Here is a 16614-nt window from a genome sequence, read left to right on the forward strand (position 1 = left end):
TATTCTAAACAAAAAAAAAAATCTTATCTGTGGAATTAATTTTTAAAGATAGTGTTTGAAAAAATATGAATTTTTTCTTTTATTTATGAAAAAAACCCCATCTTATCTAGAATTAGTTTTAGATTTCACAAGCATTTCTATTCTCTCTTATTATTAGGAAAAGTCCTTGTAGTTTTCTTTTGGGTTTTTGTTGGGTCCAAATGAATCACTTTCTTTGCTTAGCCAATTCAATAAAACTCCAAGAGCTTTGATAGAAAAACCAAATAAAATAATATTTCCCGCAGTAATTTATTTTCCACATTTCAGGAACCAAAATAATACTTTTAGTTGTTAGTTAATTATTTTGTGGTTATTTGACGATCAAAGATCGAATGCATGGTAACATAAAAAAGGTTACATTTACTAGGCATGTAGAAATATTCACTCGCTACCAAAATAAAAAGTCATTCATTGAGAAAGAAAATGCATTTGTTGAATTAAAATTCTCTAGCCACTTTGTTGAACATACATAAGAGGGTACCTTGATCTTGACTAAGATTAGATTAAAATAATACATATATCATTGGAATTGTGCCAAATGAATGATATACTAATACTACAAAACTAAAGACTTCTGTTCTGCAGTGATGCAACTACTCTAGCTTCAGACTTCAGTTATCTGTAATCAACCAATTAGAGTGTAAAGTAAACCATCAATTGGATCATGGGCAGAACCCCTTCTAACTTTCAAATTCATTATGCAAATTTCGCATGACCTAAGAACTACAAACTTCTTAAAATCTTGAGTCTCTTAAAGCTCTTCAGCTGTTTTAAGATAATCAAAGATCAAGTGTGTAGGACATGAACCTATATATATATATATATATGAGAGCTTCATAGTGCAATGCAGTTGTTGTTGGCCACATGTTCATCATATCCAATGTTCAATACCATTGACCACCAGGTCCTCCTTGAGCAGCTGCAACTTTTCTTGCCATGTATTGAGGCTTTGGCTGCAGTCCGTTCGAGCCTTCAATCCCATCATCTTCCGCCCTCTCATTTTTACAGCTAGGGTTGCTTCTCCTCGGATATGAGCAGCTCGAAGCAGCATACTGAGCTGAAACAGTTGGATTCCTAACAACCCTCCGCTGCTCAGTCTCTGCTGTTACTGCTACCCCACAGTTGTTGTAGCGCATTACTGAACCAACAACTTTTCCAGGCCTTGCTGCAGCACCTGAAGAGAGGATAAGAAACATTAAACCTTCATGCAGGATCTATTTCTTTGGTACAAACTGTTTTATTTGACCATGCAGAAACAAAAGTTGCATGGTAAAGTCAGTTATCTCACCTTGAATATTTTGAGGAGCTTGCAAAGGAAGGCGAGTCATAGGGACAGCGCTGCTCCTATCCATGGGTGGTTTCTCAACTTCTTTGATACAACACTTGGATAGATCATTTGCCACCTCAGCCGTATTCTGTACCGAGTTATCTGAATACAACACACATGGTCTGCAAGCAGAGTTCAGTCAGAAAAGTTGGCAATTGAAGAGCAGCTGAACGAGTGACCTGACGAGGTAAAACTACAATATCCAAATCAACATTTCCCAAGTATAAACAAGATTAAGATACCTGGGTAACGATGCATGTTGCCTCTCCGGTGGAGCAACAGTTCCACCTTTGCCGTAATGCTCCTCAAGATATGCAAATTGTTTCTTGAAGTGGTCCACAGCACTGATGAAAAAGGTGTTAGGGTAAAAAAATACAGCACCAAAGCACAAAAGGGAAAACAAAATTCAAAGGTTAACATGACATGTTGGACCAATTGGGGTATAAAAAATGAACAAAGGACATCTAACCAAAATAGAAACAGATTGAAAAGTCAAATTTACAATCCCATGAAGCACAAAACTTTGGTTATTACATTTGAACAAACATACAATCGAGTAAAGTAACAGAAAAAAAGATTTATCAACTCTAAATACTCATTCAGCATTAATTATTTACAAAAGAACTTCTACCTTCAAAGTCCACTTGCATAGGGAATTAAATACTAAGAAAAAGCCAGCAAATATGGCATGGCTTATGGTTAATAATTCAATCTGTTACATAGAGATATTTAGAGAATAGCCAATTATAAAAAATTGTATTGAGTGGTTAAAGAAATACAAAGAATAAGGATGAAACAAAAGTTCGGCTACAGCCATAGACAACAATACCTAGGATACATGAAACCTGTTGGCTCTGCTCCCTCTAGAAATTCCTTTAACATCTTTGGATGGTACTCTAGAATCTCACGGTATATAAGTTCTCGTACATCTTCCTTAGTTATCCTGCGTCTCTCAAACTCAAATTCCATCTTTGTAACTGGCTGGGCAGAAGGTTCTCTCTCAACCTTGGCCAAGCCTTTAAAATATGGATCCGCTAACGCCTAACAATATCATACACAAGATACCAGGTTAATAAAAGATTACCAAAGAAACTGAACCAAAGACGGATGGAAATTCAGAATTCAACCTCTTCGGCAGAAGGCCGATCTTTAGGCTCAAAGGCCAGCATTCTTTCTAATAAACGAAGAGCAAGGGGGTCTGCATTAGGAAACTTCTGGGAGAAAGGAACTGGCTTCTTCTTGCGCATGCTGCTCAAGTATCTCCGAGCTTTCTCATTCCTTACCTATTAATATGCAACCAAGGTTGCATTAAGTAAAAACCAAAACACACAAGACTGCAAAGAGGAAGCGAAACTGAAGAACAGACTCTAGCAATGGCTTCAAGAGATGGTGTTCCAAGAAGATCAGTCATGAGATCCAATTGATGGACAACATTCTTCCCAGGGAAAAGAGGCTTTCCAGTCAAAAGTTCTGCGAAAATGCAGCCAATGCTCCATATGTCTATAGCTGGTGTATACTGAAAAGAAAATGGTTCAGGCAATAGTGATTTACCGAGTGAAAGATAACAGATCAGTGAAAGACACACAAGTAGATACACACTATTCATTTTTATTCACAAACATGATCAATCTAATATTTGCTTTTAATGCAAATTGAATAGTACCACAGCAATATGAATAAGGATGCATACAAAAATGTTTTAAATTAGATTTAGAAGAAGAATTTTGTATTAGCATGTATTAGAATTTTTGGTTAATCTATTTCAAAGAAATAATCATCCAGACTTTCTGGATCAAGCAATTGTAAATGTCATATAAATATATCAAGTATATTAAATAGAAGTGATAACATTTATCAAACCTTCGAAAAAAAGGATCCGCACAGCTCAGGGGCCCTATACCACCTTGTTGCAACATAATCCTGTGAGCAAACAAAATGGACTCAGTCGTGATGAAGTAAAACGGCGAGATATGTTAAAGGTGAAGGTTTCAAGGAAAAGAATAATCATACTGTCCAGAATATGGCAGTGGGTGTATCATTAAAAGCCACTCTGGCAAGACCAAAGTCACAAATCTTCAGTTTGCAGTCAGCATTTGCTAAAATGTTTTTTGGCTTTAGGTCTCGGTGAAAAACGTTTGCTACAATAACATTGAGAAGTTTGAAATCAGCTGTGATGCTCATAATTAAGCAACTGGTTTTTTGCAATAACAAAAGCAAATATGCTACAAGAAGAATCCGAAACAAACCCATTAACTAAATGTAAAGAACAGAACCTGTGTGTATATACTTCAAGCCTCGGAGAAGCTGATAGAGGAAAAACTGGTAATGCTCTGGTGTCAGATCATCATTTGCTTTGATGACCTGATGCAAATCAGATTCCATGAGTTCAAAAACAACATAGATATCTTTGAATTCCCTTCTAGAAGGTGGTAACAAAATATGTTTGATCTCCACAATATCCGGATGACGTAAGAGTCTAAGAAGCTTAATCTCACGAAGAATGCGGGTAGCATCAGAAACATGTTCAAATATGTCATTGATTTTCTTAATTGCAACCTTTTCTCCTGTGTGAGAATCATATGCAGAACAAACAACACCATAGCTTCCTTTACCAATTACTTCCTCTATTCTGTATCTGCTCCCTTCACCATATTCAGTAAAGAAGTCTACTTCCACAGATGACTTGATTAAAAGAAAACAAACACTATTTAGTAAAGATAGTAAGAAAAACCAAACGATGTGCTAAGAGTTAAACATTCCGCAAGATGCATGCATGTTGTATTCTGAAATAGAGGTATTCTAGTCCAAATACTTATATCATAAATTTGCAAGAACTTTATGTGGTTTGGGCCTATTCATAAACATCAAAGGTTCTAGTAGCTCCAAATTCTCAGAGTCATATCCACATTCCATGTAGTAAATTTACACAATGATTTATATTACCACCCAGGATATGTTAAACTTGATCACTCTTTAGCAAAAATGGAGGTGGTTGGGTACTTCGGCATCTTTAACTCTAATATCATTGTATTTACTTGCATAATATCATTAAAACTTGGATAATAGGAATTTGTTATCAGTGATTTAGCATATTAAAATGAAGATTTAAAACATCCCCAAAAAAGACATAGAAAATCCATTGCAATAGTCTAGATACAGCACAGGAACCAAAATAGCACTCCACAACATTTTAAATTATGTGGAAAACAAACTTTCTGTAGGACCTCTCATAAACCAACTAAAGTATTTAGCATATGGCAGGGAAGCATAAACATTTGCAAGACCAATTATTATTTATTAACCACACACAAGCCCCAAATCCAGCACACAACTAAAACAGTAAAAACAGAATACTAGATTGTATAAAAGAACAAAATTTCAATCACCAAAAGAGTATAAATTCATACATAGGCAATAGATACATTCACAAGTCACCACACATTATCATTCCCTACCCCTCAACATCCACTAAATTCCTCCCCAAAAAATACAAAACACCAATCCAAAACATATTAAGATACATACATGTAAATCTAAACATACATATGAGCTGAGTAACTTCACCTTTTTTCTCTGATCAGGCAGCATCTTCAACACTGAGCATAAAAGAACTTTTAATTATTTAAGCAAAAGCTGCATCAACCAGCCCCTTCTCTCGGGTATAATCCAAATCACCCGAATTCCCACTTCCACTTCAAAACCCCAGAATAAAGGGGAAACCCCACTTGCACTAGAACTCCCAGATCAGGAGGGAATGATCAAAATGCAAAGAAATATCCCAAAGAGCTAATAAATAAATAAGATAAAAGAGAAGTAAAAGGAAAAACCTTCACTTCAAAACCCAACAGAGCTCAATAAGAAAACATACCCAACAAACTTCAGCAGATAATACAACAACTACGATTGAGAAAACAGGAACATGAAGTAGAATACGACTATGTCAGAATCCAACAAAAATGGAAGGGGAAACAAAGGGGAAAAAAATACTGTTGGAGTCTCAAAATCTAGCTGGAAAGGGCAAAGTAGTAGATCAGGTTGGAGTATGAATTGCTGCGAGGAAAATCAGCGGAAAAAACTGATCTTTTAGAGAATCTACTGTGGCGATAATCACTAACGCAACTAAAAGGGAAATGGATAAATGTATATGAGCATATGAACAATGGAAGAAGAGAAGAGAAGGTCCTCGAAAGTGGGGTTTTGTGGAATGGGAAATTGGGAGTGGAAAGACAAGAACTTGTGGATCTCAGAGAGAGAATTGAAGAGAAGCCATGTACTTCTTCAAGAAGAAGAAGAAGAAGAAGAAGAAGAAGGGATGTGGTGGTGAGCTCAGAAAGAGAAAGTAGAGAGAAGAATAAAATAAAGGGACGAATATACGAAAATAAATAAATAAATAAATAATGTTAAATATTCGAAAATGTGGTTTAAAATGGAAAGTTGGAAGCCATTATTGCAGACTGAGAGGATCATATTTGCCACACGATTTCTTTCTATTTATTTATTTTGTTATATGAATACGATGAACCTTGACCAATTTTAGTGATTTATTCTATTTTATTTATTTACTTTGTTCTATATTTTAAAAAAATAAATTATTGGATAGGGTAGAAGTACGAGAGGATTTTTATGAGGAGAGTGTTGGGAGTTTGTTAATGACATTCATTGTCAATAGTTAATCCTTATCTAAAATTTAACTAGAATTTAATTAACAAAAGGTAATTCAATAATTAAATGGGAACTATTGAGTTTATAAATCCAAAAGCAGAAGTGCATGCTGAAGGCTGAATTATTTGGTGCATGAAAGCTGAGTTATCATATTTAACTTGATTCATTTTGAGAATGTAAGATATTAATTATTTTTAGATCATCGTGATATAATTTACAACAATAGACGTGATTAATCTAGTAGATAGAGTAATAATAGTGATTGGTTCTTCATTAAAAAAAAAATTAAGTGTGATATTTCCTTAAAAAAAAAAAAAAAAAAAAAAACTGCGTCCTACTGCTTTGCTTAGAAGCTATAAGTGATATTCTGATGTGGATGTCTCCTTTTAGGTCCCTTTCATGTTGGAAGGGTTAGGGAAAACAACAAACAAGTAAACAACCGTGATTCTATTCATTATGAGTCAATTAAGCGGCTATTAATTAATGTCAAATAATGTGATTTCCCTTCCATAAAATGCTAAATGGATTTTAAAATAATGTTATGACTGCTTGTATTAGCACATCATTTTCCGTGGCATGTATTCCTTGTGAACTCTTTTGTTTATTTACTTAATTTTCTATATATATGATGTAAGCATTTGCTTTAAATTTTAAGTTATCTATAATTTCACTTCTTCCATTAAGTTTGGAAAAAGAACACAGAAAAATTCAATAAGAAATTAAGGAAACTTACTATCGAAGGACTCACATTGTAAAGGAGGAGAAAAAAAATGCAAGAGTGCTGTGGACTTATGGCTAGGGAACGAGATTTTTATTTGTGTCATTTTCGGTTTTCCTTTATTAAACCATGGAAACTTTTGTTGTTTGCTTTAACTAAGGATCAGTCATTATGTCTTTAGTTTCAACAAAGTTACAATTATAATGAGAGGATATACTGTGACACAAATATAAAAATATAAAATTGTGTTTGATAAATAAAAAGGTAAAGTATATTTTTTATTTTTAAAATTTATTAAAAATTTTAAAATTATTCTTAAATTTTAATTTATTTTAATTTTATCTCAAAAAAATTTTATTTGTATCAATTTGTAATAGACCTTCTAAACAAAAAATGTACTTGTAAAAATTTCAAATGACTAATATATCTTGTCCATATACAATTAGTATAATTAATTGTACTAAAGATGATATTTAAAAATATGTTGCAAACTGTTACACTAAAACTATTTATGTGGCTTGTTATACCCTATGATTAATCTTTGTAATGGATACATTATGTGGAAAAAAACTACTAATTCAGATGTGATGTTTCTATTGGAAAGTCCAAGAAGAAAAGAGCAAGAAGGGAGGGTAAAGAACCACAGAATTCAAGCACATCTAGACTCAGATTACTACAAAAATATTCTTGTTGTCTAAAATTGGGCCACAACACGAAAGACTGTCTTCTCGTTGTCTATTAATTATGATTCCAGATTTAACACCGTTTTTTGTGTTGTTTACCTCATCATAATTGTAATTGTTGCTTTTTTTTGTTGATGTCCATGATAAAAAACAATTGCTGCCACATCCTTAGTATTGCCAGTCCGAAACAACAATGCTGGAACTGTTGCAACTTTTTCAGCATTGCCAATCTAGCACAAGAATGCTAGAACTGTTGCAACCGTTATAACATTACCAGTCCAGAACAACACTGTTAAAAATGCTGAATCTACTCGGTTAGTGCATAAGAGGACCAGGTTGGACACTGTTGCTGCAAGGCCTAACACCCAATCAAAAGGACACAAAAAATTTCAGCCATCAAAACCAACTAGAATGCTTAAGAGCAACTCAACTTCAAAATACACAAGGACAACCTTTGTCATAAGAGAGTCAAACTCAAAGTGCTCTCACTGGATCTTAGTTGTATCACATCTTGTGTTTAGTTTTTTTTTTGGAAGAATGAAAAATATTGGTATTTTATATTAAACTATGTGAGATCAACTCTTTCTTTGTTATTAAATTATTTTGCTAATGACTTATGTTATTTAGTTTTCATTTTGATTATGACTTATGTTAATTAGAAATTATCTTAATTAATGACTTATGTTATTTTGATAATGACTAATGTGATGGATATTTTCATGCAATTTTTAATTTGTGCACTATTGAAATTGTCTCTCATTACTTAAATTTGTCTGTATCATTTAAAATAATTTGTGACAATAGGGTCTTAATGTCAATTTTAAATTCAAACTATTTTAATCCTTTCGGGATATTTTTTAAACATAAATTAAATTTCAGAGACAACTACATTAACAAGTTTTCGAGTTGGGCACACTTTTGGAATTGATTACAAATGGCCACCCTACTCTCATTTCTGCTAATTTAAGCAATTCCAAACACATCAATATCTTAATCTCAAATGGATTTCATTCTTCACCCACAAATAAAATATTAAAATCATCATAAACCAACCCACAACATTAAAGATAACGGCCACCAACAGTTACATTTAGCATAAACTAATTTAGCCTTTAAGGTGAAAATCCTCATCTTCAATCTTACAACTTCAGTCTCTTCTGTTTATGCAACTCCATCTACTCAAGCAAAGAAAATGTATTCCTTCCCAATCTGCAACAAAAAAAAAAAAAAAAAAAACTTGAAGAAACCCATGAAGATATCAAAATAAAAGCACTGAAACTTACATCAAAGTATATAAGGCCCCAAAATCTCCGGCCAGGATTCTCTGGTGTCTTCGACCATCTCAGTATAGGGGTTCACCACAATTGCATGTAAGCGTTTGTCGTCGCCAACTACTTTTTTGTGATGATATAGAACCTTGGGAAGCCATTAGTTAGAGTTTCTTGTTTTTACAGAGAGTAAAAAAGATGAATATAAAGATGAAGATAAAAAAGTAAATTTTAGGGTTTCAGGTTAAGATTTTTATCCATTTAATTTTTGTAATATAAATTTTTTAACAAAAAACAAAAAATATTCAAAAAAACGTTTTAAAAATGACTTAGATACTAAGGGTTACATCAGAACTCTTTTTTTGTCACGTCATTAATGTTCTGTTAGTGATTTGAATGCTGTTAATATTTAGGGGTAGAATTAATGCAAATCGATAATTTTTTGGATAAAATTAAAATAAATTGAAACTTATGAGTAATTTTAACATTTTTAGTAAATTTCAGAAATAAAAAATATACTTTATCTTTAATAAAAATATTATATAAAAACATTAAATAAAAACATAATTTATTTTTTTATTATTATATCAAATTTTAATAATTATACTTTTTGTTTTAAATTTTGTATAAAAAATAATTATTTTATTATTTATTCTTTTATATTCAATTTACTATTAAATAAAATATAAAACATTAATTTTTATATTTTTATTTTTTATATCTTATTCTATTTTCAAAATCAAAAGCTATTGATGACCTTTTGATTGATCCAAGTGGCATAGAGTTCCGAAGTGATTGTCAATTGCATTTAGGTCTCTTCTCAAAATACTCTCATGTTTTTGTTTATGCATGCTAGCTGCTATCAACTCAACCAAGTTTATCACTCAACCGTCTAACTCTGATCTTGAACTATTATTGTAATAAAGACACCATTAAAAGTGTGCCAATTTTTATTGACTTTTATTTGAGAGCTTACAGGTTATTATCCATGCAAATATTTTATCATATTGTTATCACCTGGACTTACATATCCGTGACTAAATCACATTGCACTATTCATCCATATCTATTAATATATACACCATTCTTTATTAATTTTATAAGGTGGTTGTATAATATTCCATTTGTTGCATTTTTTTTTATACTATCAATTTATCAAAATTAAACTATTTAAATCATGCCAAACAAGATCCCTATGATTTTAACTTTTTATAGCCATACACGTTTATGAAAAGTTCCCACAGGCCACAAGACATGATCATGATGCATAAATTCCTTTGAACTATTATTTTCCGCTTATGATGATGACTTCCATAAATTCCCAAACCTCTTTTCAGCCAAGCACTCAAGATACCTTACCTGTCCCCTTTGCTTTCATGCTTCCGAAAAATGAAATGTCTTTAGTTCGAATTTCCAAAGTTGGAGGACAGATCTATCTCAATCTCTGAGTGAAGTCCACAATTTTGGAAAAGGAAGAAAAAATGTTGTGTTGTTTGATGCTGCTGCTTCAAAGTCCAAACCACAATGCTGGAACCACATGTACTTCAAAACACAATTGATCACGTATACGTCGTGACTGAACATGTGACATTTCTTTATTATCTTTTTCCTCTTAATAGATACGAAACAACTATTTTCTTTACCTCTATTTGACCATTTCTGTTCCTGAGTTTGTCTCAGATTATTTGAAATCTTAAAAATCTTGCACCTTGCACGTTATATTCTCAGAATTGAACAAATATTGGAGCTCAAATCAATGGCCATTTATTTTTAGAAAAAAAAAATACAGAAATTGTGTATTAATATTAATCATGTAATATAATAATGAAGTACACTCCTTTTAACACATCATTCAGAAATATTTCTTGGCAGATATTCCAGGTAATAAGCCTTAATAATATAATAAAATCTGATTAAATAAAGCAGCAAAATTGTTCTGTTTAAACAAAACCAAAAGCACATAAGAAAAATAGCTCCTGCTATGATATACTTGGCATTAACACAGGACTAGCATATCTTCCATTTAGCATGTGAGTCTTAAAAACTGAAATAAGTGCAATTTGCAAAAATAAACTAGCCTAGTAAAAGAAACCCAGCACTTTACCACCAGCATTCTTTCTCCTTGCCTCTTCATGATCCATGATGCCGGCAGAGGTAGTCAACACAATGTACCCAAACTGCAACATTTTTGTAAACAACAGACGGTTAGAAGCAACAATACAAAACACGTTATCAAAGTATATCTAGGGAAATTTTTAATTAGTTGACATAAGCATTTTACCACAAAATTGTATTACATCGCAAAACTATAAAGGGATAAGTATCTCAAGCTAGGGGCTTTGATCGTTTAGCACCAAACACATGATCTTTTGGTTGTTACAGCAAATCCAAGATAGTAGACAATTTTCATCGCTATGGAAAAAGAAAATTGGTTTTGTCCATATGCCTATATTCAAGGTTCATCTTAAGTAACCAACTTAAGGGTAGTGAATAAAGATTTACAAATATGAGATGGTTTCTAAAGTGCCACTGCTTCATCTGTATAATGTATGTATATTAAGCAACATTTTAAACAAAAAATATTCACAATCACAATAATGCAAAATTGAACTCAATAGTTGTGAATATTTTTCACAAATTAACTTCTAAAATTTCATGAATCTAACCCAACATACTTAAGTTGTTAGGTGAAAACACATGATTGCCTTATCTCATAGTGAATTTAAATTTTGTAAAACAGAAGCAACTTGGATCCAACTCTACAAGTCTTAAAGGCTCTAATTTCATCTCACATATTTTGTTAACGATACCAAAGGACAGCAAGAAGTCAAGTAAACCAAAACAGAGTAACCAAAGCTCAAAAGCGGACCTGTCTTGAAGGGAGAAGCCTAGCAGTCCAGCTTTCAATCTCTTTGACACCAACATCAAAACGGGGACTGATAACCCCACATTTATTCAGTCGTCCATTTAATTCAACCACAATTTTTCCAGCCCTGTGGTCATCAACATACTCAAACTCGCCAATGTACCCTAGCAGGCATAAAAGTATAACAAATCAAGATAAAAAATAAAATAAAACAAACTTAAGAATCCAATAGTGGTCAGTAAGAGGTAAATTAAGGAGGTAAAGAAGATTGGGAAATACCATGCTTCTGCATCACCAAAAGGAACTTAATAATCACTTTTGATGATGGCCTAATCATGACCTGGCGCTTCCCTCGCTTCTCAGCATTGTACATGCTCTTGAGAGCATCATTCAAGACACTAACCCTCACCATTGTCGCTGCTAACAATTTCATACAAACAATTAACACCAAGGTTGTGCAGACCAAAGGCCAAATTTAATATTGAAAAAAGAAAGGAACATTCCCAGCAAAAGGTTTGAAATTGCACAGTCCAATATTACATAACAATCTAAAACTGTAAGTTCCATCTTAATGGTAACTAATCCCTTATCACAAGATATGTCACACTAGCTCTTTAATCAGCTAAGTAAGACTATAAGCATCAAAAATCACGAAACTAAACATGTATATTATCAACATGATTATATAACAAAATAAAACAAATTTAAAAAAAAAATAGAGAGCTAAGATTCAAATCAAAGGCGGGGTTTTTATAATAGCGTATCCTCAAATCAGCTAAATGCAACATAAAAAACAACACGCAAAGAGTGACAAAAACAATCGAACGCCATAAATGGCTTCTACGTCCTTCTTAGCAATTTAGCATCATAGGCTATAAAATAACAAGTGAAATTAAACTAATATAAGAAAACGTAGAACGAGATTCAATACTTGTAAGCATAGCACGGATCATGAAGAGGAAGAGAGATCTTACCAAGGTAAAACAGAAACCTCAGAAACGGCGCCGGGTGCAGAAGAAGGAAACGAAATTTGGGAGAGTCGGAGTATAAAAACCAGCATGGGACTCTGCGTAGGGTTTTTAAGAGGCTTCACACGTTTTGGGCCTTCTTGGGCTTCAACCCTAATGGGCCTTTCTGTTATTTTATTTTTATTTAAAAAATTCAAATATTTTTTATTTTATTCCAAATTTTGTTTTTATTTCTAAATGGAAAGATGAAATAAATGCATCTGTTCGTTTATTTTTAAAATTAAAATTCTTTTTTTCCGGAAAAGCCTTATTCTTTTATTTGCTAATATGGGTGAATCTTAGTTTTTATTTAATGTCTTTCTAAAAAATTTAATCACAAATTCACAATTATAGATGAAAAACTATAACATATCAACCGAAAAGACACTACATAAATAAAATACTAGGTCCTTTTATAAAAATATAATTATGAGGATTATTTCTTTCTTCTTGTAAAATTATCAATTTATGTTACATGCTATAAGAGAGCCAAAATAAAAAATTTTATATATATAACAAATTTTTTTCTACAATATCTCCTAACTCGACAGGCTTCTATTATAGATCGGAGCTCCCTTTAAAAGTTTACCATTAGTTAATGAATTGCTATATGCACAAGTAAGATTCAAATTACCGACACTTGCTGAAGCGGTCTAATTACTAGACCAACTCAACTTAGGCCCAATTTGGATAAACAGCTTAATTAAACTCTTTTTGAAAAAATAGCTTAAACAATAAATGATTATATTAAAAGTAACTTATAAATAAGTTATTTTGTGTTTGAGTTTTTAGTTCTAAAAGTGGACTAAAACCCCATAGTGGTCCTCGAGATTGACGCCGTGCACTAAAATTGCCCCTGAGATTCAAATTTCACCAATTACGTCCCTGAAATTGTGAAAATTGCACCATAGTAGTCCCTGACCCGTTTTCCGTTAACGGCGCGATGACGTGGCTTGATGATGTGGACCTTTGGTGACACGTGTCACCCCATGGTTTGTCCACGTGTAACGGTATGCTGACGTGTCGGTCAACGACACGTGGCATGTTGACGTGGATGAGTATGCCACGTGTCACTGTGCTATTTTGCCACGTGTCGCAATGCTATTTGTCCTCGTGTCATCTACTATGTCATCGTTACATGTGCATCAAATTGGTCCCTTACTTTGCATCAAATGACTCATTTTAGTCCCTGAAATTGAATGTCGTGCACCAAATTAGTCCATTCATCATTTTTTTCTAATTTTTTTTTATAAATTTAAACTTCTCATTATATATTTGAATACACTAATTTTAATTACATTTTTTATTATACATATTTTATAATAAATTTTTTAATTAATAGTGTTAACTTATATCATTAGAGTACATATTAACTAAAACCAAAACTTTATTATTACCTCTTGTGTTTATTTGTATCTGTTTTAATGCTGTTCAAATCATGATTATAATAAATACTTATATTGATTAATAGTGTAATATATAAAAAAGCCGCCTAACTAAATTATAGATAAAATGAATTATTATAATCGACAGTATAAATCTATCTTATTAATTTAGTGAGAAGTTAATTATATGGAAAATCAGACATTCTTAATAAATATTTTATGAATACTTGATAAGGCACTAATTAACTAATATAAATTCGTTATTAATTAATATAAATTCGTTATTCCCATCCATTTTAAGAATGTCCGATTTTCCATATAATTAATTTCTCACTAAATTAATAAGATAGATTTATACTGTTGATTATAATAATTCATTTTATCTATAATTTAGTTAGGCAATTTTTTCATATATTACACTATTAATCAATATAAGTACTTATTATAATCATGACTTAAACAGATACAAATAAACACAAGAGGTAATAATAAAGTTTTGGTTTTAGTTAACATGTACTCTAATGATATAAGTTAACATTATTAATTTAAAAGTTTATTATAAAATATGTATAATAAAAAATATAATTAAAATTAGTGTATTCAAATATATAATGAGAAGTTTAAATTTATAAAAAAATAAGAAAAAAATTGATGAAGGGATTAATTTGGTGCACGACATTCAATTTCAAGGACTAAAATGAGTCATTTGATGCAAAGTAAGGGACCAATTTGATGCACATGTAACGATGACATAGTAGATGACACGTGGACAAATAGTATTGCGACACGTGGCATAATCTGACACGTGGCAAAATAACACTGTGACACGTGGCATACTCATCCACGTCAACATGCCACGTGTCGTTGACCGACACGTCAGCATACCGTTACACGTGGACAAACCATGGGGTGACACGTGTCACCAAAGGTCCACGTCATCAAGCCACGTCATCGCGCCGTTAACGGAAAATGGGTCAGGGACTACTATGGTGCAATTTTCACAATTTCAGGGACGTAATTGGTGAAATTTGAATCTCAGGGACAATTTTAGTGCACGGCGTCAATCTCGAGGACCACTATGGGGTTTTAGTCTCTAAAAGTGCTTATTTTATAGAAATGTGATAAAAAGATAGTAGTATTATGAGAGGGGTATGTCTAAAACGAGCTCAACCATTACGTGCTTATTGAATGAGCCACATTTATATAGGCTATTAGATTTTATTAGATGAAAATCAAAGGCTAATATAAAAGAAGAGCATTGATGGACTCTAATAAATATAGAATATCCTAGTATATAAATAAATGCTTTAGGTAGTGTTTGTTTTGAGGTACTGAGACTCAATATTGTGTTTGTTAGTTCAAAGACTGGTACTAAAATTTTTGTCTCTGTCTCTAAAATTTCAGTATTTCAGTACCTCCAAAAAGTAGGGACACAGGGGACTGAAATTTTTAGAGATTGAGACTGAAACTTTAATAACATTTTATACGTAAAATACTTTCATTTCAATTAATTAATTCCAATTTTACCCTTTGTGCAAATTAAATTAGAGTTTCATTCTTGTTTTAATTTCTGTCTCCCATTTTGCACCAAACAGAATACTGAGATTTATTTCAATCCCTGTCTCTTAGTCTCTGTCTCTTAGTCTCAGTCTTTCCGTCTCTGTCTCTCCACCAAACGCTACCTAAATGACAATACTTTAATACACAATACTTTAAACAGCAACAAAATTTTTTATTCTTAAATAATTAAATATAAAATATATGAATATTTTTAATTATTAAAATAAATTATTGCAAAAAAATTTTATAATATTAAAAAATTATAGTAAAATAATATTTTAAACTATAACTAACATAAAAATATAAAATAATTAAAATTTTATTTTATATTACTTGACAAATAATTAGATTATTATATTTAAAATTTATTAACTAACTACGTTTATTAAAAATATTATTATATAATATAATTTTTTATAAAAATATTTTAAAAATATAATTTATTTAAAATATTATATATAATACATGAAAATATTAATTTTTTCATTTTTTTTAATTTAAAAAAAAAACAGAATAAATAATATAATTTTAAATACATACCTAAATAAAAAAGTTAATATTTTCATGTATTATATATAACTTTTTAAATAAATTTTACTTTTACAAATATTTTGATAAAAATTTATATGATATAATAATATATTTAACAAAGTAATTAGTTAATAAATTTTTAATATAATAATCTAATTATTTGTCAAATAATATAAAATAAATTTTAATTATTTTATATTTTTATATTATAACTTAAAATATCATTTTAATATTATAAAAAAATTTACATAATAATTAATCTTAATGAATAAAAAAATTATATTTTTTGTATTTATTTAATTTATACTTTTTAGAATAAAAAGTTTCTACCTTTATATAGTAAAATATGTGATAATCTTCTTAATATATATATTAGGAGTGGCAAAACGGGTCAAGTCCGTCGAGCCGACCCGTCGAACTCGCTAAAAAAGGTGGGTCGGACTAGAATTTGAAACCTGTCAAATTAAAAACATTCGCCAAACCCGCAAAATTTTTATACAAAATTTTTTTTATAATATTAAAATATTATATTAAAATGATATTTTAAATAGTTATACTGTAACAGATT

The 16614-nt window shown here is 31.2% G+C and overlaps 2 protein-coding genes across 3 annotated transcripts; both read right to left on the reverse strand.

Moving 5' to 3' along the window:
- Positions 1–448: 448 nt before the first annotated feature.
- Positions 449–5704, reverse strand: LOC130974171 (mitogen-activated protein kinase 15). Its single transcript, XM_057898934.1, has 10 exons — positions 4931–5704; positions 3640–4048; positions 3377–3504; positions 3227–3286; positions 2733–2882; positions 2494–2649; positions 2196–2407; positions 1609–1710; positions 1328–1488; positions 449–1213 (listed from the first exon to the last, which is right to left on the reverse strand). Exons 1-10 carry the CDS (start codon positions 4952–4954, stop codon positions 924–926), a joined length of 1692 nt encoding a protein of 563 aa, XP_057754917.1. The 5' UTR covers positions 4955–5704; the 3' UTR covers positions 449–923.
- Positions 5705–10582: 4878 nt separating this feature from the next.
- LOC130973144 (40S ribosomal protein S15a-1) lies at positions 10583–12610 on the reverse strand. 2 transcript variants are annotated; one of them, XM_057897559.1, is made up of 4 exons: positions 12538–12610; positions 11843–11980; positions 11567–11727; positions 10583–10874 (listed from the first exon to the last, which is right to left on the reverse strand). In XM_057897559.1, the coding sequence occupies exons 2-4, from the start codon at positions 11973–11975 to the stop codon at positions 10776–10778; spliced, it is 393 nt and encodes a 130-aa protein (XP_057753542.1). In that variant the 5' UTR covers positions 11976–11980; positions 12538–12610; the 3' UTR covers positions 10583–10775. The 2 variants fall into 2 exon arrangements, with proteins under 2 accessions (XP_057753542.1, XP_057753541.1); XM_057897558.1 differs by having other exon boundaries at positions 11843–11983; positions 12538–12606.
- Between the last annotated feature and the right edge of the window lie 4004 nt (positions 12611–16614).

This window comes from Arachis stenosperma, chromosome 4 (genome assembly GCF_014773155.1).
Source record: "Arachis stenosperma cultivar V10309 chromosome 4, arast.V10309.gnm1.PFL2, whole genome shotgun sequence".
Classification (NCBI taxonomy): Eukaryota; Viridiplantae; Streptophyta; class Magnoliopsida; order Fabales; family Fabaceae; genus Arachis; species Arachis stenosperma.

Coding starts and splice junctions, on each gene's coding strand:
- LOC130974171 (XM_057898934.1), bottom strand. CDS start 4,954: ATGCTGCCTGATCAGAGAAAAAAG. Junction 2,650..2,732: donor CTCTTGAAGCCATTGCTAGA/GTCTGTTCTTCA, acceptor GCATATTAATAG/GTAAGGAATGAGAAAGCTCG. Junction 1,711..2,195: donor ACAGGTTTCATGTATCCTAG/GTATTGTTGTCT, acceptor CTTTTTCATCAG/TGCTGTGGACCACTTCAAGA.
- LOC130973144 (XM_057897559.1), bottom strand. CDS start 11,975: ATGGTGAGGGTTAGTGTCTTGAATGATGCTCTCAAGAGCATGTACAAT. Junction 11,728..11,842: donor TTTGGTGATGCAGAAGCATG/GTATTTCCCAAT, acceptor TATGCCTGCTAG/GGTACATTGGCGAGTTTGAG. Junction 10,875..11,566: donor GGCTTCTCCCTTCAAGACAG/GTCCGCTTTTGA, acceptor AAAATGTTGCAG/TTTGGGTACATTGTGTTGAC.